General features: G+C 40.1%; 1 protein-coding gene across 9 annotated transcripts in view; it reads right to left on the bottom strand.

Moving 5' to 3' along the window:
• EPB41 (erythrocyte membrane protein band 4.1) overlaps positions 1-20920 on the bottom strand; it is a 339397-nt gene that overhangs the window by 98069 nt on the left and 220408 nt on the right. For all 9 annotated transcript variants that reach the window (XM_050794646.1, XM_050794655.1, XM_050794666.1 and 6 more), the window contains 3 exons: positions 12298-12340; positions 7048-7123; positions 4049-4267 (listed from right to left, as the gene is read on the bottom strand). In XM_050794646.1, the coding sequence (XP_050650603.1) occupies positions 4049-4267; positions 7048-7123; positions 12298-12340 (338 nt within the window). The remainder of the gene's footprint in view (positions 1-4048; positions 4268-7047; positions 7124-12297; positions 12341-20920) is intronic.

Raw genomic sequence — 20920 nt, 5'->3', positions numbered from 1 at the left:
GGGTTTCGCCATATTGGCCAGGCTGGTCTCGAACCCCAGACCTTGTGATCCGCCTGCTCAGCCTCCCAAAGTGCTGGGATTACAGGCATGAGCCACTAGGCCTGGCCTAAAATATTCTTTTCTGGTATTACACTAAAACTTATCAATGGCAGTTTCTTAAAGATAATTTTCAATGTGAAATGTAGAAATTTATCAATGAACTTTTTGTACTGTTACATTAAAATCCATTGGTCTATCTTGCATTTTGAATCTTTTACCTGTGCATGATTTAACATTGTGCATTTCTAATCTGAAAAATACTTGTTCACCAAGTTAGGAAAATGTTCCAAACCTTGATACAATATGTGTATAAAAAAATCACATTCATTAAAATTACCACCGACCTTAGCAGAAAAGTCTTTAAAAGCTGTCAAGATCATGGGGATATATAAAAGTTTTCCAAAATTGTAATTTTTACCGGAATGCTTCAATTTTGTCATTAGCAACAAATACTGTCAGTTGCTTTCCTAAAAGTAGTAGCTCATTTCATTTTTGAGAATATGTATGTCAAATAACCAAGTTCGAATAATCATAGTTTGTCATTTTTTCAAGAAAACATGGTGTTTCACAGAAAAGATGGCCACCGGGAGTGGTGGCTCATGCCTGTAATCCCAGCACTTTGGGAGGCCGAGGCAGGCGGATCACAAGGTCAGGAGATCAAGACCATCCTGGCTAACATGGTGAAACCCCATCTCTACTAAACATACAAAAAATTAGCCAGGCATGGTGATGGGTGCTTGTAGTCCCAGCTACGCGGGAGGCTGAGGCAGGAGAATGGCGTGAACCCAGGAGGCAAAGCTTGCAGTGAGCCGAGATCCTGCCACTGCACTCCAGCCTAGGCTACAGAGTGAGACTCCATCTCAAAAAAGGAAAAAAAAAAAAAAAAAGATGGCCAATTCAGCTCACAACTCAATTGCACAAGTGCTTTTCCTTGAGACAACTGTCGTGCTTCAGTATGCAGCAGAAATGCTTTGTGTGTACTTCCTATCTAATCACACAGAATATTAAATAGAAATGTATTCAAGACTTAATAAAATTCATACTTTTTGCTGCTTCATTAGGAAAATTCTAAGGTAAGCTGGCTTTCTTTTTAACTGCAAGTGCATGCTGGAGAACAATATAATGACTATTAGTACAGTTTGCCACAACTGCCTTGATTTGTGCCCCACCCACTTCAACACAGTGAGGAAGGCAAATAACATCTTAGCATTATTACAAAAATAATTTTGACCTCATGGACCCCTTGAAAGAATCTTGAAGATCTCCAGGGTCTATAGACCACCCTTTGAGGACCGTTGTCCTAACTCAAAGGGTGGTTATAAAGATTAAACGTGATGCTGTACATAAAGCGCTTATCATAGTATCTGGCACGTAAGAATAGATGCACAATAACTGGCTACTTATTATGATGATTATATAACAATTCTATAAAGAAGAATCAAGCATTAGATGACAGACTATAAGTCCTCTCAAACCTGAGATTCTATTATGATCAGATAACCATTAAAAGACTCATTAGGCCAGGCGCAGAGGCTCATGTCTGTAGTCCTAGCACCTTGGAAGTCTTGAGGCCGGGAGTTTGAGACCAGCCTGGACCACATGGTGAGACTACCAGCTCTACAAAAAAATTTAAAAATTAGCTGGACATGTTAGCACACACCTATAGTCCTAGCTACTCAGAAGGCTGAGGTGAGATGATCACTTGAGCCTAGGAAACTGAAGCTGCAGTGAGCTATGATCACACCACTGCACTCCACTCTAGGCGAGAGTGAGACTCCATCTCTCTTTAAAAAAAAAAAATCAGAGACAGATTTCAAGTATCAATCATAATCTGACATCATCATTTTCTGCGGTTCAGCTCTATGGCAGCAGTAAATATTTTCTTTTACTATTTCACTGATGCCCAAAGTTATATTATAATTAATAAAAAATATTTTTAAATTATTAGATAATAAAAATACTTCCCTACAGTATTGACATTCTAATTATTTTCTTTCCAGTACTTGCTTTTCTATGTATATATGCATATATTTTTTATATATCCATATATCTTTATATATATAAATGTTGAGAATCATAACCAGAATATAAATAAAAGTGCTGTAATCCTAGCACTTTGGGAGGCCGAGGCAGGTGGATCACGAGGTCAGGAGTTCAAGACCCGCCTGGCCAAGATGGTGAAACCCCATCTCTACTAAAAACACAAAAAATTAGCCAGGAATGATGGTGGGCACCTGTAATCCCAGCTACTCGGAGGCTGAGGCAGAGAATTGCTTGAACCCGGGAGGTGGAGGTTGCAGTGAGCCAAGATCATGCCACCGCACTCCAGCCTTGCCAACAGACTGAGATTCCGTCTCAAAAATAAAAATAAAAATGAAAAATAAAAACAATAAAAATGTATTCAAAGACAATGTAACATGCTTAAGTTATAATCATCAACAAGTTGAAAGTGGTGTATTTAGTGATTATAGACATTGGTACTGGAATAAGTCCAAACTTAAAAAGCAAACGTGCAGTTCTCTTTGGAAATAGTGTGAGGCTGAGAGAGATGGGTAACTCTTATAAGACTCCTGCTATGTGGGTTGTAGACTTTAAAGTCCTTAGTATGGTCCTCATGACTGAGGAACCTGAACCTACAGGGGCAATAACACACCTAGAATTGGGACACCTTAAGTTACAACTCTCTCATTTGAAGCATCCCAATCCATGCAATCCTATTTAGAAGAACAAAATGGCTCAAAGGCTGGAAAGAATATTTTTTACTACCATGGCAAGCCTACCAACACCACTCTTTGGATTTCTCTTTGAGCAGTGTGATCCTTTGAAGCTTTGTAACCTAACTCATGCTAACATAACTCAGGGTACTAACTCAAGGCCAAGGTCAGACTTTCACATTAATATGCTAAGGCAGTTTATAGAACTAAGCTATAGCAAGTCACTCAAGTAACAATGAATGTATGGTAGGAAGAAACACAAATTATTCTGGCACTTTAATATTAGCTAATATTTACTGAATTTTTTACCATGTGAAAGACATTGTGCCATTGTATTCAGTATTTTACACACATTACCTTTCAATGGTGTGATCTCAGCTCACTGCAGCCTTGACCTCCCAGGCTATCCTTCCACCTCAGCTACTTGCCACAGGTGTGCACCATCATGCCTGGCTAATTTTTAAATTATTTGTAGAGATGAGGTCTTGCTATGTTGCCCAGCTGGTCTCAAACACTTGGATTCAAGTGATCCTCCTGCTTCGGCCTCCTAAAGTGCTAGGATTTCAGGTGTGAGCCATCACGCCCAGCCCACAATACCTTTTCTAAACCTAGCAATCCCCCTATTTTCTCTGAGGTGATAATCTCCATCAGAAATATAAGAAACCTGAGGCTCAGAGAAGTTATAATTGAAAGACCTAAGCTCACAAGGTTGGAACCAAGGTCAAGATTTCAACCCAGCTCAGACTGACTGTAAACTCTTGCTCTTGATCACTTGATAACGCCCAACATTGCCAATCATTTTCATGTATAAAAGCAGTATAGTCGGTGAATAAAGACTTTTAAAAATACTTCCAAGAGTTTCATGGGCCCTCTGAAATCTATCCGTGTATAAAGATCTCAAATTAAAAACCCCTGCTCTAAGGATCTCAAGGTACCTAATGCAGCATAATGAGCTTTAAATCTGATAAAAAATAAAAGATAAGGAAACAAAAATAATAATAGCTGCCATTTGCTGAGCACTGAGCCAGCCACTGTGCTAAGCGCTTTACATACATTACTTCATTTAGTTTTCATCCTACAACGCAATGACCATTAATCTGATGAGAAATCTGAAAGGTTAGATTAAGAGAGGTTAAGTAACCTGCCCAAAGTCAAACAGTGGAGGAAACTGAGTTCACACGGACTCTTTCTGTGGCACGATGCTCCCTCTTAGGCAAACACTGAACCAATACCATGTTAAGTGTTTAAACTCATTGCCAAAACAAACACCGAACAAACCCTGTAGACATACTCACCTGTATGACTTATGCAGTTCCATGACCTTCTCTTCAAGTTCCTTGGTCTGATTTGGAGCCAGTTTAAAATCACTGACATAATCCACGCCATGGAGTTCTGGGTCATAGTCTCCCAGTTCAGACTGGATGGTGTAAGAACCTAATAATGCTAAGGTTGCAAAGGAACAGGGCAGCCGTCCTGCAACTATGTCCTGCCGAAGCTGAAGACATAAATAATATCTACAGCAAAAGAGAAAAAATGTTATGTCAGCAACAGCAACAACAAAATATAGAGAAAGAAAAAGGAGAAAAGAGGAGAAAGAGAAAGGGAGAGAGAAAAAATAAGGAGACAGAAGAAAAGAAAGCGATTAAGTAAATATGAGATAATATTAATAACTGTTCGATCTAGGTTGTGGGTATATGGTAGTTCATTGCACTATTATTTTTCTCTTTCTGTGTGTTTGAAATTTTTCCATATTAAAACTTAAAAAAATACTGTAACTATATTGGACAAATGTTTAGAAAGAGGAAAAGCTGGGGAAGTCTAAAGGAAGTAATGAAACTAATATATTTTTTTAAGTATACTAAGTACCACAGATACATAAATTATCTCACCTAATCTTCACACACACACACACACACACACACACACAGACACAACTTGTGAGGTGGGTATCATTGCCAGATTGTAGATGAGGAAGCGGCTCAGAAGCTTAGCGTGCTCAGTGTCAGGTAGTAATAAAGACTGGCTCCAAAACCAGGCCCTTTCTTTTCTGTCACATTGCTATGCCAAGTGTGCAGACATAGTCCTTCATATATAAAGATGACATTACTGACATATTTTCACTAGGATATAAACATTCTGGTGTATCTTCTCTCCAAGATAAGTTAAGTCGCATGCAGCCTTCTACATACTATTAGCCACCTTGTAAGACTAATTCCATCTGTGTGCTACACTGTTGGGAACTGCACAGTTTGCAGTTAAAACAGTTCAGTCCAACAAACCAACTGAGTGCCTTACCACGTTCAGACACTTTTCTCTCTGTCAGTGTAACGTTCGCCACCTATGGCCCTGACTTCCTTACCACATGTTCTAATTGACTGAGTTGACCAATTCAGACTGTTTTACCAAACAGGAAAGTATTATTAAATTGACAATTCCTAAATTAATTAGAATCATATCTTTGCTTCTATTATAAGATAGTAAATAACATTTTGCTCTAATTAGTCACAACATACATGTTTTTTTAAATGTCAGAACAATGCCAAACAAGGCACAAAAATTTTAAACTCCTCTAAAATGTAAATAATTAGGAAAGATTTTTAGAAATGTGTTTTGTTTTATACATAAGCCTAGATGAAGAAAGACGATTAAGTAGCAACTCCAAAAGACAAATATTATTGTGAAAAAGAAATAACCAAAGGGATTTTTTAAGGCAGAGATCTGGCATCTCAACTTCAAGAATGTACTGAGGATGACTAGACGACAAATAATAAGAAAAAAATGGTATTGACTTTGTATAGAACTTAATCAGATTTTTAAAGAGGTTAGTCTATTCTCTTATTTGAGAGTATGGAAACTATCTAGGCCTAAAGACTAAATCTGCCTGGAATCAGACAGTTGGCAGCAAAATCAGAAATAGAAAGCAGTTACTCAACAACCAACAGTTTAATTTAACAGACATTTGCCAAGCATCTACTATGGATAAGACCCTACGCAAGACGTCATGAATATATATATGCACAGTAGTACTTTATAATATATTGATTTTCTATTTTCTTTTTTAGTTAATATTTTTATAGAATCCAATAAAAGCAATTTTCTTAAGACATCAGTAGGCTGTTTTTTTTTATTTTTTTATTTTTTGAGACGGAGTCTGGCTCTGTCGCCCAGGCTGGAGTGCAGTGGCCGGATCTCAGCTCACTGCAAGCTCCGCCTCCCGGGTTCACGCCATTCTCCTGCCTCAGCCTCCCAAGTAGCTGGGACTACAGGCGCCCGCCACCTCGCCCGGCTAGTTTTTTGTCTTTTTAGTAGAGACGGGGTTTCACCGTGTTAGCCAGGATGGTCTCGATCTCCTGACCTCGTGATCCACTCGTCTCGGCCTCCCAAAGTGCTGGGATTACAGGCTTGAGCCACCACGCCCGGCCAGTAGGCTGTTTTTAAAGAGTACAAGATTTCATAAATTAGGTGGGCTCCAAGGAAGATTCAGTTCAGGGCATCAAGTACTTCATCAAACATTTTAAAAGGGAGATAGGAAGAAATAATAACACTCAGACTTTCAGTTTTTTTGATACCTATAAGAAGGGTGTGGTGGCTCAAGCCTGTAATACCAGCACTTTGGGAGGCCGAGGTGGGCGGATCACCTGAGGTTAGGAGTTCGAGACCAGCCTGGCCAACATGGTGAGAACCCGCCTCTACTAAAAATAAAAAAAAAAAAAAAAAAATTAGCAGGGCATGGTGGCACATGTCTGTAATCCCAGCTACTCGGGAGGCTGAGGTAAAAGAATCGCTCGAACCCAGGAGGCTGAGGTTGCAGTGAGCCAGAATCACGCCATTGCACTCCAGACTGGGAGAGAAGAGTGAGACTCCATCTCAAAAAACAAAAAACAACAACAAAAAGAAGGAACATGGTGGGAAAGGAGTATGAAAAGAGACCCCAAAAAATAAACAAAAAAAAAAAAAGTAGAGCCATTTTACCATGACATTTGTGTCTTGCCCTTTGGAGCGTGCTGGTAGGAGCCCTGCCCACAGCTCGGCATATCCATGATAAGCAAGGCCAGTTCCCCTGCCAATTTGCTGATATTTGTGATACAGGTCACAGATGCTTAAGGCTTTTAGGTTCACTTATTTGCATGCCTGCCTTGAAGTGACCAGAAACTTTCAATCTTACGCTGCTTAATATCATTATTTTTCTTCCGTTCTGAATAGGGAATTAGCAGAGCTTATGTTGGTAAGAATTACTATCTGATCATATACATTACTATATGAAAAATTACATGTTTAACTATTACTTATTTACCTTGTTATGTCTTCTGTTAACTGTGCTGGGTCAGGTGGATAAAACTTTACGTTAAATGTAAAATTCCAAGGGACACCTATAAAAATAAACACAAAATAATTTTATGTTTATACCTAAGTTTCTAATTATTGGAAGTACTTCAAATTATTCAAACATTTCTCTTTTTCTTTTTCTTTTTTTTGAGACGGAGTTTCGCTCTTGTTGCCCAGGCTGGAGTGCAGTGCCGTAATCTTGGCTTACCACAACCTCCATCTCTCGGGTTCAAGAGATTCTTCTGTCTCAGCCTCCTGAGGAGCTGGGATTATAGGCATGAGCCACCATGCCCAGCTAATTTTGTATTTTTAATAGAGACGGGGTTTCTCCATGTTGGTCAGGCCGGTCTCAAACTCCTGACCTCAGGCGATCTGCCTGCCTCGGCCTCCCAAAATGCTGGGATTACAGGCATGAGCCACTGCACCTGGCCCCACGAACTCTATACCATTCTTTCAACACTTTTGAAAGTCTGAAATTATGTCACAAAATTAGTAACTGAAAAAAACTGCCGGCTGGGCACGGTGGCTCATGCCTGTAATCCCAGCATTTTGAGAGGCCGAGGCGGGTGGATCATGAGGTCAAGAGATCAAGACCATCCTGGCCAAAATGGTGAAACCCTGTCTCTACTAAAAAATACAAAAATTAGCTGGGCATGGTGGCGCATGACTGTATTCCCAGCTACTCAAGAGGCTGAGGCAGGAGAATCACTTGAACCTGGGAGGTGGAGTTTGCGGTGAGCCAAGATCATGCCACTGCACTCCAGCCTGGCATCAGAGCAAGGCTCTGTCTCAAAAAAAAAAAAAATTGCTGCCTTCTAAGGACACAGGAAACCAAGAACTCCTGCATAATATTGGTGGGGATGTATAAACTGTCACAAACAATTTAAAAGAGAACAATTTGGCAATATCTTATTGTAAAGATGAAAATAAACATAACCTATAATCTAGCAATTGTTTCTTCCAAGCACATTTCCTAAATCAGTATTTTTTACACTGTGGATCATGATCTGTTGTGAAATCAGTTTAGTGTGGAAAAAGGTCAGCATTCAAAACATGAAATGGAATGCAAAAGAAGAAATAAGGATGTCACTCATATCGTTCACAGTAAAAATTAAGAATTATTGGCTAGGTGCAGTGGCTCACGCTTGTAATCCCAGCATTTTGGGAGGCTGAGGCAGGTGGATCGCTTGAGCTCATGAGTTGGAAACCAGCCTGGGCAACAAGGTGAAACCCAGTATCTACAAAAAAAAAAAAAAAAAAGCTAGGCCTGGTGGCACGTGCCTGTATTCCCAACTACTCAAGAGGCTGAGGTGGGAGGATGGTTTGAGCCTGGGAGGTAGAGGTTGCAGTGAGCCATGATCAAGCCACGGCACTCCAGCCGGGGCAACAGAGCCAGGCTTTGTCTTAAAAAAAAAAAAAAAAAAAAAAAATTGCTTGTTAAATTTTCTTTTTCTTTTCTTTTTTTCTTTTTTTGAAATGGAGTCTTGCTCTTGTTGCCCAGGCTGGAGTGCAATGGTGTGATCTCGGCTCACTGCAACCTCCACCTCTCAGGTTCAAGCAGTTCTCCTCCCTCAGCCGCCCCAGTAGCTGGGATTACAGGCGCATGCCACCACACCTGGCTAATTTTGTATTTTTGGTAGAGACGGGGTTTCACCATATTGGTCAGGCTGGTCTCAAACTCCTGACCTCAGGTGATCTGCCCGCCTTGGCTTCCCAAAGTGCTGGGATTACAGGTGTGAGCCACTGCGCCCGGCAAATTTTCTTTTTCAACAGGGAGGAATTACAAAAATTACTCTGAGTAAGGAAAGGAAAATGCACATGATTACCTGTTACATAATTTAGTTTATACAATGTTCAAAAAGATAAAACAAAACATATTTTTAGGTATACATTCATAGATAATAAAAAGCATTTTGAAAAATTCAAAGGAATCATTAACACAAAATTCTGGACAGTGGTGACCTCTGCAGGGAAAGAAGAGAAGGAAGGAAAAGACATGGGTTATATTTTAAGACATAATTTGTAGAAATTATGTATCAGTAACTTACAATATATATGGAAGGTATACGGATTTCTTGCTTTTGCTCTGTACTATTCCAGACAGGAAGAGTGATCTTTCTTTTTTTTTTTTTGAGATGGAGTCTTGCACTGTCTCTCGGGCTGGAGTGCAATGGCATCATCTTGGCTCACTACAACCTCCGCCTCCCGGGTTCAAGTGATTCTCCTGCCTCAGCCTCCTGAGTAGCTAGGATTATAGGCATGTGCCACCACGCCCGGTTAATTTTTTGTATTTTTAGTAGAGACGGGGTTTCACTATGTTTGCCAGGCTGGTCTCAAACTCCTGACCTCGTGATCCACCCTCCTTGGCCTCCCAAAGTGCTGGGATTACAGGCATGAGCCACCACGCCCATCCAGGAAGGGTGATCTTTCTTATCCAGAACCAAGAGAATAATCAAAGCTAAAAATTAAGCTAGGAGGAAGAACAGATTGACAAACCTCAGAAAAAGGTCCAAACGGGTAAGGCTGGGTCTGAGGGAGATTAAAAAAAAAAAAACAAAGCGATACTATAGGTATGTAAGTATGGATATATGAAAAAATATATATATATAATGGATTGAAAGGTATCACCTCAAATTCATAACAATAGATTTCTATGGATAGGGAGAGAAGGAGATGGGACTGAGAGGAAAACAGACAAATCTTACCTGTACTTTCTATTTTTAATAAAAAATGTTAATTCTGCAATAGATAAATGTCATTCTTCTATTCTCTGTATTTTTTGAAATACGGAAAAAATTTTATTGTTGAGAATCTATAATAATTTTTTTTTCTTTTTTTTGAGACAGATTCACTTGGTCGCCCAGGCTGGAGTGCAGTGGCGCAATCTTGGCTCACTGCAAGCTCCACGTCCCAGGTTCATGCCATTCTCCTGCCTCAGCCTCCCGAGCAGCTGGGATTAGAGGCGCCTGCCACCACACTCAGCTAATTTTTGCATTTTAAGTAGAGATGGGGTTTCACCATGTTGGCCAAGCTGCTCTTGAACTCCTGACCTCAGGTGATCCGCCTGCCTTGGCCCCCAAAGTGCTGGGATTATAGGCGTGAGCTACCGCAACCGGCCATATACTTGTGTTTTTAAAATGCAAAATTTATATGTGCCTAGAAAAAAATATTGCAGATTATATCAGTTTAACAGTGATTGTATCCAGAGGACAGGATTTAGAGGACTCTTACATTCTTCATGATAATTTCCTATAATGTTTAAATTTCTTACAATGGGTATATATTACCTGCGTGATTAAAAAAAAAAAACACTTAAGGGCTGGGCATGGTGGCTCACGCCTGTAATCCCAACACTTTGGGAGGCCAAGGGGGGTGGATCACCTGAGGTCAGGGGTTCCAAACCATCCTGGCCAACATGGCAAAACCCTGTCTCTACTAAAAATAATACAAAATTAGCCGGGCATGGTGGCACATGCCTGTAATCCCAGCTACTTGGGAGGCTGAGGCAGGAGAATCGTTTGAACCTGGGAGGTGGAGGTTGCAGTGAGCCGAAATTACACCACTGTACTCCAGCCTGGGCAACAAGAGCAAAACTCCGTCTCAAAACAAACAAAAAACAGAAACAAAACAAACAAAAACTTAAACCCCCACCTTTGCAATAAATGTCATTCTTCCCTTTGTCTTAAAAAAATGTTTACAATTTGATTCTCTATTAAAGTTTTTGTAAGGGACATGGTGTTTTTTTGTTATTGTTTTTTGGGTTTTTTTCCCCCATGTTGAAGAAAGTGTTTTTATTATTCCGTAATTTTTTTTTTTTTTGAGATGGAGTCTCCAGGCTGGAGTGCAGTGGCACGATCTCGGCTCACTGCAGCCTCCGACTCCCTGATTCAAGCAACTCTCCTGCCTCAGCCTCCCATGTGCCACCATATCCAGCTAATTTTTGTATTTTTAGTAGAGACAGGTTTCACCATGTTGGCCAGGATGGTGTAATTTTTTTTAACTGAAAAATACTAAGGTTCCTTTTCTTAGCAAGATTTTTTTTTTTAAATACCCAGGAAGATAATCCACTAGATAATCTTTTTTACTCATCATAAACTCTTAACTTTTTCTCCTAAAGAAGATTCTCCTAAAGAAGAATCTTCATATGTATAATCATATGTTCCTAATATTTCATATTAAAAGTATTTTCATTGAAAGGAGCAAGGAGTTACATTTTTCTTGTGGTGTCTCAAATATTCTGAACATTTGTTTGCTCTGACTTGCATTTTAAAACAAGCTTTTTATAGGTGGAAAGCAAATATAGAGTTATCAGTCCAAAAGAGTATTTTGTTTCTTCACTTAAGAAAACTAAACAATTACAAACAAGGTCTAAAGAAAAACATTTCACCATAACAAAAGTGTTTTCTTCTAAGAAACAAATGAAAAGCAAAGTTTGTTTTCAGGTGAGTGTTAAAACTTACTAATCATGATAAATAACAACTATTGCACTTCCTGGATGTTTCTTCAAAACTAAACTAAAAGGACAGGCAGTTTTAATTAGCCATTGGGCCTGGGACTGCAAAATACTAATCTATACTTTTTTCAATCCAGAAATATTTATCCCAGGACACCAGGCGGATCAGGGTGTAAAGCGGGACTATACATTAGAGTTAGAGGTAGGAGCAAAGCCAATATGTCAGAAGGGTCAGTGGCAAGCAATTCTTGTCCTTCCATTCTTTTTTTCTTCCACAGTCCTTTATACTACAGTTTAGAAGAGGACTGTTAAAAGGGATGAAAACAACCATAAAGAGGAAAACATAAAATTTATAATGCAATAGTTCAGAACAATTTAAAAGGAATAGGACACGGCAGCAAACTCCTAGAAGGCAACTGCAGTTTCAGTCACTACCATTTTGAGAACTGACTCCCATATCCTTTTTCTTTTCTCATCTTTGTTCTTTTCCACCTTCTGTTACTCTCAACTCTTCCTATCTTCCCCAGCTTTGCCCAGTTGTAAAAAAAAATCAACAAAATCTGACCTACATCTCAACAGTATCCACCTCTGCTATATTTTTCTATTATGGAATCTCCTCCTTCCAGGAGAAGGCTTTATCTCAATTTCAAAGCAATCTGCAGTAGTCAGGATTCTAAAGTGACTGACTCACAGCCAGAAATGGTTGGAAATCCTCTGACCTACTAAAAGAAAGAAAGAACTATAAAAAGAGCTATATCCACTTACCACGAACCTGCTTTTTTATTTCTTTGGCGGAATCCAGCCACGTCTGTAAAAAGGAGAAAAGGCATTCACACAGAGCTCCAAAACACATAAACAACAGGGTACTGGAAGCTGGATCACTGGCTGTCTTCAGATAGTGCCTCCAGATCAACCTGCATTTCCTTTGATAGTCTTTGCATTAATTTCACAAAGCATAGTGATTTTGATCAGACAAAAAGGGACCCCGACATTTGGGCTGAATATTAGCTCCACTACTTCCTGGCTGAGTGACTTTAGGAAATCTGTACCTCAGTTTCCTCATCTATAAAATGAGATATTGGTAGTACTGCCTACTTCATAGTGTTACTGTGAAGATATAATGAGTTAATACATATAAATACATTAGTAAACAGCAAAAGCTAAGTAAGCTTTGGTTATTTATATTATTCTATAAAGACTAGTAGATAGCTACAACCAGAATTAATTGACAGCATCCACATTTTATTTTCTTCTCCAACCCTGACCTTTGGTCACCTTCAAGTTTTTTCTTTTCTTTTTTTAAGGAGTCTTGCTCTGTCGCCCTAGCTAGAGTGTACTGGCACAATCTCAGCTCACTGCAACCTCCGCCTCGCAGATTCAAGCAATTCTCCTGACTCAGCCTCCCATGTAGCTGGGATTACAGGCCCTCGCCACCACACCTGGCTAATTTTTGTATTTTTAGTAGAGATGGGGTTTTGCCAAACATGTTGGCCAGGCTGGTCTCAAACTCTTTTTTTTTTCTTTTTTTTTTGAGTCAGAGTTTCACTCTTGTCACCCAGGCTGGAGTGCAATGGTACAATCTCGATCTCAGCCCACTGCAACCTCCGCCTCCCTGGTTCAAGTGATTCTCCTGCCTCCACCTCCCGAGTAACTGGGATTACAGGTGCGTGCCACCATGCCCAGATAATTTTTGTATTTTAAGTAGAGATGGGGTTTCACCATGTTGGTCAGGCTGGTCTCCAACTCCTGACCTCAGGTGATCCGGCCGGCTCGGCCTCCCAAAGTGCTGGGATTATAGGCATGAGCCACTGTGCCTGGCCAGTTTTCTGTATCAGCACAGTATTCAGTACATGGCTTGTGCCCAGTTTACTGAATGAATAAATATTTTGTTTTCCCGAACTACTCTTGCCCACGCCAATGTTGTCCTTCACTATTCTCCCACTCTACTTAGAATCAGCACACCACTAGGCTAGGGCTCCTCAACCCATGGTGGACCATGCAAAATAAGGGCACTGGAAAAGAACCTCACCATTAACATTGTTCATAGATCCCTCTGAGAAATGTTTAAAGACAGAAATTTCTAAATTTCTAGAAATGTTTAAAACATTTTAGTGGAATATAAGATACATATCAAAAAGTACATAAAATGTAAGTATAAAGATCAATAAAATATCAATGTGAACATACAAGAATTATAACATTACTAGCACCTCAGGAGCCCCTTTCTTGCCTCTTCCTAATCCCTCCCCTTCCCTTGTCCAAAGATTTAAAATTGAATTTTAGTGGCATTTTATTTATTTATTTAGATAGGATCTCGCTCTGTGGCCCAGGCTGGAGTTTAGTGATGCAATCTTGGTTCTCTGCAACCTCCACCTCCCGGGTTCAAGCAATTCTCCTGCCTCAGCCTCCCAAGTAGCTGGGATTACAGGCGACCACCACCATGGCTGGCTTATTTTTTTGTATGTTTAGTAGGGATGGGGTTTCACCATGTTGGCCAGGCTGGTCTCAAACTCCTGATCTCAAGTGATCTGCCCACCTCGGCCTCCCAAAGTGCTGAGATTACAGGTGTCAGCCCCCGCACCCAGAGATAGTGGTATTTAGAAAAAAGGAGTAAAGGTGTCCCCCTCCTCACCCTCTACCAACAAGGGCAGAGCATATGGTGACCATACCATTTGCCCTATTGAAGGAATGGGCTTGAACACCACATATTTAAATTGATTATATACTACTTTGACTATTATATAATCATTACAACAGACAATAAACGTAAGAGGACTAGTTTTCTTTTACACTCCCACCACAATTAAACCAGAAAATTAATATACATAAATAAATGCTACATAGTATTAAATTGTTCTAAAGTATAAAAATAAGCACATACTTGTTTAAGCCCTGTCAGAAAGGGGTGACCTGGGTGTTTTCTCCTTAGTCTTTCATTTAGACTAAAGAAAGTTTTAAAAAAAGTTGCTGTATTTTCAAAGGCAAAGGAAGACTTTAAAAGCATCAACTGAGTTTCATGAAACCTCTGAGAACCTTGGTTTACACCACGCAATCCAGAACTACTACCACTTTTTACCACTTTGGAGTAGATATTTCTACCATAGAGGACTCCATGTTTTCCATTATTTTAAGAGAATCTCCCTAGATAAGCTGAAGCTGCCAAGTTCCTTCCAGGGATTCTATGAGCCACTCTGAGTCTGTGCTAGAATTTCTACTAACTCGACATAGGGAAGGCAAATCCAGTTTTGTGTCAGTCATATAAAGACTGCAGTGTATAAGCTACTATGTAGAATAAATTGTTATTGCTTCAATTATCTACACCTCCAAATCAAAATAAAAAACAAAATCTTCTGGAGATAATAAAAATCATGTGTACAAGAACAGGTACTTTTATGCTCAATTTACATTGTTGAATTCCTAGCATTTTAGTTAGCCAACAAATATTTGAGGAATGCTTCCATGTGCTAGGCACTGTGGTTACAAAAAAAAAAAAGAAACAAAGAAAGATTAAAAACTAGCACTGGTCCTCAGGGAGCTGTCATTCTAATCAGGAGGCAAAAAGAGAACAATCAGTTTGTTCGAGGTGTGATAATTACAATGATAAAAATATGTGCTAGTGCTATGCTAGAGTACAGGGTATTCTGAGAGCACAGAGGACATGCACCAAAATGGTTTAAGAGTCAGTTAGGAAATGTTTCTTAATAGAATGTCTGGGGGATCTAAATGGAGTCTTGAAGGACAAATGAGTTAGCCAGGCAAAGAAGAAAAGGAAGTAATTAGAAAGGCACAAAAGTATAAAAGTGACTGCAATACACCTGAGTTGTTGCATGTGGTTCAGCATAGCTGGAGCATAGAGGCAAAGAGGAGAGAGGTAAAACTGAAAAGAACAGTAAGGACCAGACATGGAGGGAGATTATTCCATGCTAAGAACTTAGACTTTATCAAGTTCTTAGCAAGCAGGAGTCATAGAAGGATTTAAAATAAAGGAGTGACATCAATTAGAGAAAGCATGATTGTAGCCAGGGGGACCAAAAAAGATGCTGTTGTTCAGAGTGATAACTGTGGTCCAGCAGAGGATAATGGTTAAGGGTACAGGCATTGAAGTCACACAGTCTTGAATTCCAATCCTGCCTCACCCTCTCTACCATTTAGCAGCTGTGTAACCTTATATAAGACAGTGTTTCTGAGCCTCAATTTTCTCATATGTAAAATTGGGATAAAACTATCATCCGCCAGGCGCGGTGGCTCAAGCCTGTAATCCCAGCACTTTGGGAGGCCGAGACGGGCAGATCATGAGGTCAGGAGATCGAGACCATCCTGGCTAACCCAGTGAAACCCCGTCTCTACTAAAAAATACAAAAAATTAGCCGGGCGTGGTGGCGGGCGCCTGTAGTCCCAGCTACGCGGGAGGCTGAGGCAGGAGAATGGCGCGAACCCGGGAGGCGGAGCTTGCAGTGAGCTGAGATCCGGCCACTGCACTCCAGCCTGGGCGACGCAGCGAGACTCCATCTCAAAAAAAAAAAAAAAAAAAAAAAAATCATCCTCACAGAGTTATTGTGGGTTAAATTATTTGATGTATACTAAAAGCGCATAGCCAGTATTCAATAAATGGTACTGATACTGATAATCAAAAGGGTCTCATGGGATAAAGTCTATGGGACAGAGGAAAAAAAATTAGGAGTTAAAGCCATTAGGATTTGTGACTAAGTAAATGGGATGTAGGGGAAGGGTGGGCTCATGATGAGGGTTGGTAAGGTATAGTCGTAAAGAATAATTCTCAAGTTGCTGGCTTGGGCAACTGGGTGGATGTAGCACTATGCACTAAAACAGGAAATAAGGGAAAATGAACAAATGTTATAAAGGAGAAAAAATAGCAACAACAAGAAACAACCTACATGTACATCAAACAGCTGAATGAATAAATTGTAGAATAATTTAAATAGGTATATGTTTAAAGTATCTTTGGAAATCCAAGTGGAATATTTCAACAGAAAGCTGTATAAGCAGGTCTGGCACTCAGAAAAGAAATTTGGGCCAGATATACATTTGGACACCTTCCTCATGTAGGTGGTAGATGAACCCATTAAAGAAGATTTAAAAATCACCCAAGGAGTATGTATTAGAGTGAAAATAAAGGGGAACACTTGGGGAACCCTTGCATTTAAGTGATAGAGAGAGAACAAAGAGCTGAGAAGTAAATTGAGGAGAAGAGACTACAGTGGTAGGAGAAAGACAGGAAAGGCTGGTATCACAGTATCTAAAGGAATAGGAAGTTTCAACGAGGGAGTAATTAAGATTATCAATACTGCAAAACGGACAAGTAACATGAGGATAAAAAATGTCAGATTTATCTTGGTAAGAGCAGTTTCAGCAGAGCAATAAGGGCAGAAATCAAAATACAATGAGTTATATCAAGCGCAGATGAGAACATGGCACAGCTGAAACTTTCGCTCATTACTCGTGAGAGTGTAAACTGGTAAAACCACTACAGAAAACTGTTTGATAGTATCACTAAAGCTGAACATATGCCTTCTCTAAAATCCGTCAGTCTCACACCTAGGAACATGTCCAACAGAAACGGATACAGTGAGATGTATACCAAAAGGCACCTGTAAGAATGTTCCTAGCAGAAGTATTCATAAAAGCCCCAAACTGTAAACAAGCCAAATGTCTATCAGTAGTAGAGTACATAAAGTGTGGTGTAGTCAAACAATGAAATATTATATTACACAGTAATGAGGCCAAGAGGCTGAAGCAGGAGGATCGCTTGAGCCAGGGAGGTGGAGGTTGCAGTGAGTCAAGATTGTACCACTGCACTCCAGCCTGGACAACACAGTGAGACCCTGTCTCAAAAAAAAAAAAATTATACAGTAATGAGAATGAACTATTGCTATTTAAAACAGCACGAATGAATCTCAAAAACATCATAATGAATGAAAAAGAAACCTGACCTAAGAGAAGACACTGTATGATTTTTTTATGCAAAGTATAAAAACAGGCAAAAGTGATTGATGGTGCTAGACATCAGGATGAAGTAACTTTTTTTTTTTTTTTTTCAATTTTGTGATAGGGTCTCACTCTGTTACCCAGGCTGGAGTGCAGTGGCACAATCTCGGCTCACTGCAACCTCCACCTCTCCGGCTCAAGCAATCCACCTCTGCCTCCTGAGTAGCTGGGACTACAGGTGCTCACCACCACACTTGGCTAATTTTTCTGTATTTGTAGAGACAGAGTTTCACTATGTCGCCCAGGCAGGAGGAAGAAGTTACTTTTGACGGGGAGTGGGGACGAGTAACAACAGATAAAGGGTTGGAGGTAGTGACTAGAAGGGACACAATAGGGGATTTTAGAGTTCTAGTAATGTTCATTTTTCTTATCCTGGGGGCGTTTACAAAGATGTGTTCACTTTTTAAAAATTCTCTGGCCAGGCGCAATGGCTCACACCTGTAATCCCAGCACTTTGGGAAGTCGAGGCGGGCGGATCACGAGGTCAGGAGATCAAGACCATCATGGCTAACACGGTGAAACCCCGTCTCTACTAAAAACACAAAAAATTAGCCGGGTGTGGTGGTGGGCGCCTGTAGTCCCAGCTACTCGGGAGGCTGAGGCAGGAGAATAGCGTGAACCCGGGAGGCAGAGCTTGCAGTGAGCCAAGATCGAGCCACTGCATTCTAGGCTGGGCGACAGAGCAAGACTCCATCTCAAAAAAAAAAAAAAAAATTATTTGGGATATATATGTATGATTTACACCTTTCTTGTGTTATGTTAAACTAATATGCAGTAAGGAAATAGAGAATAATATATGTAAACCAATTTCTCAAAGAGTATGGTTACAGCATGGAAGAAAGGGTTAGAGTTATAGAAAAAAAGCAGGATCTTCAGATGTCCCCTAAAATAGCAATTCTGAATAATCTAGTTCTATCTGAATATTTTCAGTGGCATAGATTCTTTTTGAAGAGTTCATTTTATCAATCATATCTCAAGATTTAAATATATTAACATTTTAAGCAGAATTTAAGCTTGTGCATTAAAAAGAATTACATTCCTTCTCTGGCTTAAAAAACAAGTTTCCAAATAATATAGAGATGAAGAGCGGCAATATCCTGATACAGATATTCATTCATTCAACTGAAGTATTACCTGTCTCCCATGGGTTCTTTTTTTTTTTTTTTTTTGAGACGGAGTCTCACTCTGTCGCCCAGGCTGGAGTGCAGTGGCCAGATCTCAGCTCACTGCAAGCTCCGCCTCCCGGGTTCACGCCATTCTCCTGCCTCAGCTTCCGGAGTAGCTGGGACTACAGGCGCCCGCCACCTCGCCCGGCTAGTTTTTTGTATTTTTTAGTAGAGACGGGGTTTCACCGGATTAGCCAGGATGGTCTCGATCTCCTGACCTTGTGATCCGCCCGTCTCGGCCTCCCAAAGTGCTGGGATTACAGGCTTGAGCCACCGCGCCCGGCCGGGTTCTTCTTTCAAAACACCTTCTCGCAAGTGGTTTCTTCTACTTGAAATACTCTCTCCCTATTTCTTCATCTGCAAGATTCCTGACTGTCTCTTATAATTCATATCTGTTATTACCTTCTCCAGAAAACCGCTTCTGACTCCCTATCTATGTGGGTGTCCATCTTACTGCTATTGCCTAGTCAGTTTGGGAGCTCCATGAGGAAAGAGACTGTCTTTTATAGCTCTGCCCAGCACAAGGCAGATACTATCTGAACAATAAATGTTTATGAATGAATGAACAAAGAATAGATGAATGATGCTACTGAAGTAAACCAGGAGAGATTAATAAAGTTTCAACTAGAGAGATGGCGTTTAAAGAGGTAAACTGAATAGGAGCAGATATAGTTTGGATGTATATCCCCACCCAAATCTCATGTCAAATTGTAATCCCCAGTGTTGGAGGTGGTGCCTGGTGGGAGATGACTGGATCATGGGGGCAGATTTCCCCCTTTGGTGGTGTTCTCCTGATAAGAGTTCTCACAAGATCTGGTTGTTTCAAAGTATGTAGCATCCCACCCCCTCTTCCTCCTGCTCTGGCCACGTAAGACGTGCCAGCTTCCCCTTAGTCTTCTGCCATGATTCTAAGTTTCCTAAGGCCTCTCCAGAAACTGATGCCACCATGCTTCCTGTACAGCCTGCAAAACCATGAGCCAATTAAACCTTTTTTCTTTATAAATTACCTAGTCAGGCATTTCTTTATAGCAGTGCAAGAACAGACTAACACAGGAGCCTTTCATATCTTTTGCAGCATTTACAACCTTAGGTCCTAATGTTTTAAAAAAAGAACTCCATTCCCTGAGTTAGTCATCAGCTACCCTTACATGGAGGTCCTAAAACCCCCACACATACACATAAGAGATTTATACAAATCCTTGTCTTTTGAGGTAAAAGACTTTTCTACAGCTCCAGAAGTCTACCTGTCTTAACTCAAGGAATAACCATTATTTATGCTGCTGTTAGGATGTTGACTTCAAATCACTGCTCCAAGATATGTTATAGAAACTCTAGAGCACAGGTAATTCTAGGTCTCATTCTTTAAATACTAAGCTAACACACAAATAATAATAATAATAATAATAGACAAAAAACTACATTTAAATTACCTAGAGGTGTTGACCCAAATCTCTGTAGCAAAAGACAAGATCACAAATGCAGCCTCCCTACTCTGAAAGTATATTTATAAAATTCCCCTTCATCTTTCTAATTTGCCAGAAAATAAAGACACAACCGTGACTGCCACTTGCCTTCAAGGCCAGTCATGAATCAATGAGAAACAATCAATCCTTTCAGATGACTATAAACTAAATTACTCATACTCTTGATTTAATAGTCACTCCTGTGGTTGCTCTTTGCCCGTGAAGGTGAGCAAAAGACTTCTGGTTTGACTGACGATCTTTTCAGAGCTGATTATCTGACTCTAAAGGTAAGAAAATTCATCGACACAGAAAATGGATGGAAAAAGACAATGACTACATACTATTGAATTGAATGTAGTCCTAATTTAAAATTCTCATTATTGACCAGAAGAGCACAAGTTTTCTGCTTACAGATGAAATTTGGAGGGAGGGGGAATTAATGTAAGTGACTTTTCTCCCAAGGAAAAAGTCCTTGATTCATTAGTAAATAATTCTAAGCAGGAATAAAATGTAGGAAGCAACTATTTAACTGACAATTTTGATTCATAGTGGCAACAAATCTCTCACGGAGCTATAGAAGTTTGCTTCTGGGCTGGGCGCAGTGGCTCATGCCTGTAATCCCAGCTCTTTGCGAGGCCGAGGCAGGTGGATCACCTGAGGTCAGGAGTTCAAGACCAGTCTGACTAACACGGTGAAACCCCGTCTCTACTAAAAATACCAAAATTAGCTGGGTGTGGTGGTGCGTGCCTGTAA

Source organism: Macaca thibetana, chromosome 1 (assembly GCF_024542745.1).
Source record: "Macaca thibetana thibetana isolate TM-01 chromosome 1, ASM2454274v1, whole genome shotgun sequence".
Taxonomy (NCBI): domain Eukaryota; kingdom Metazoa; phylum Chordata; class Mammalia; order Primates; family Cercopithecidae; genus Macaca; species Macaca thibetana.
The sequence above is the reverse complement of the archived record's forward strand: the minus strand, read 5'-3'. Positions and strand labels throughout refer to the sequence as shown.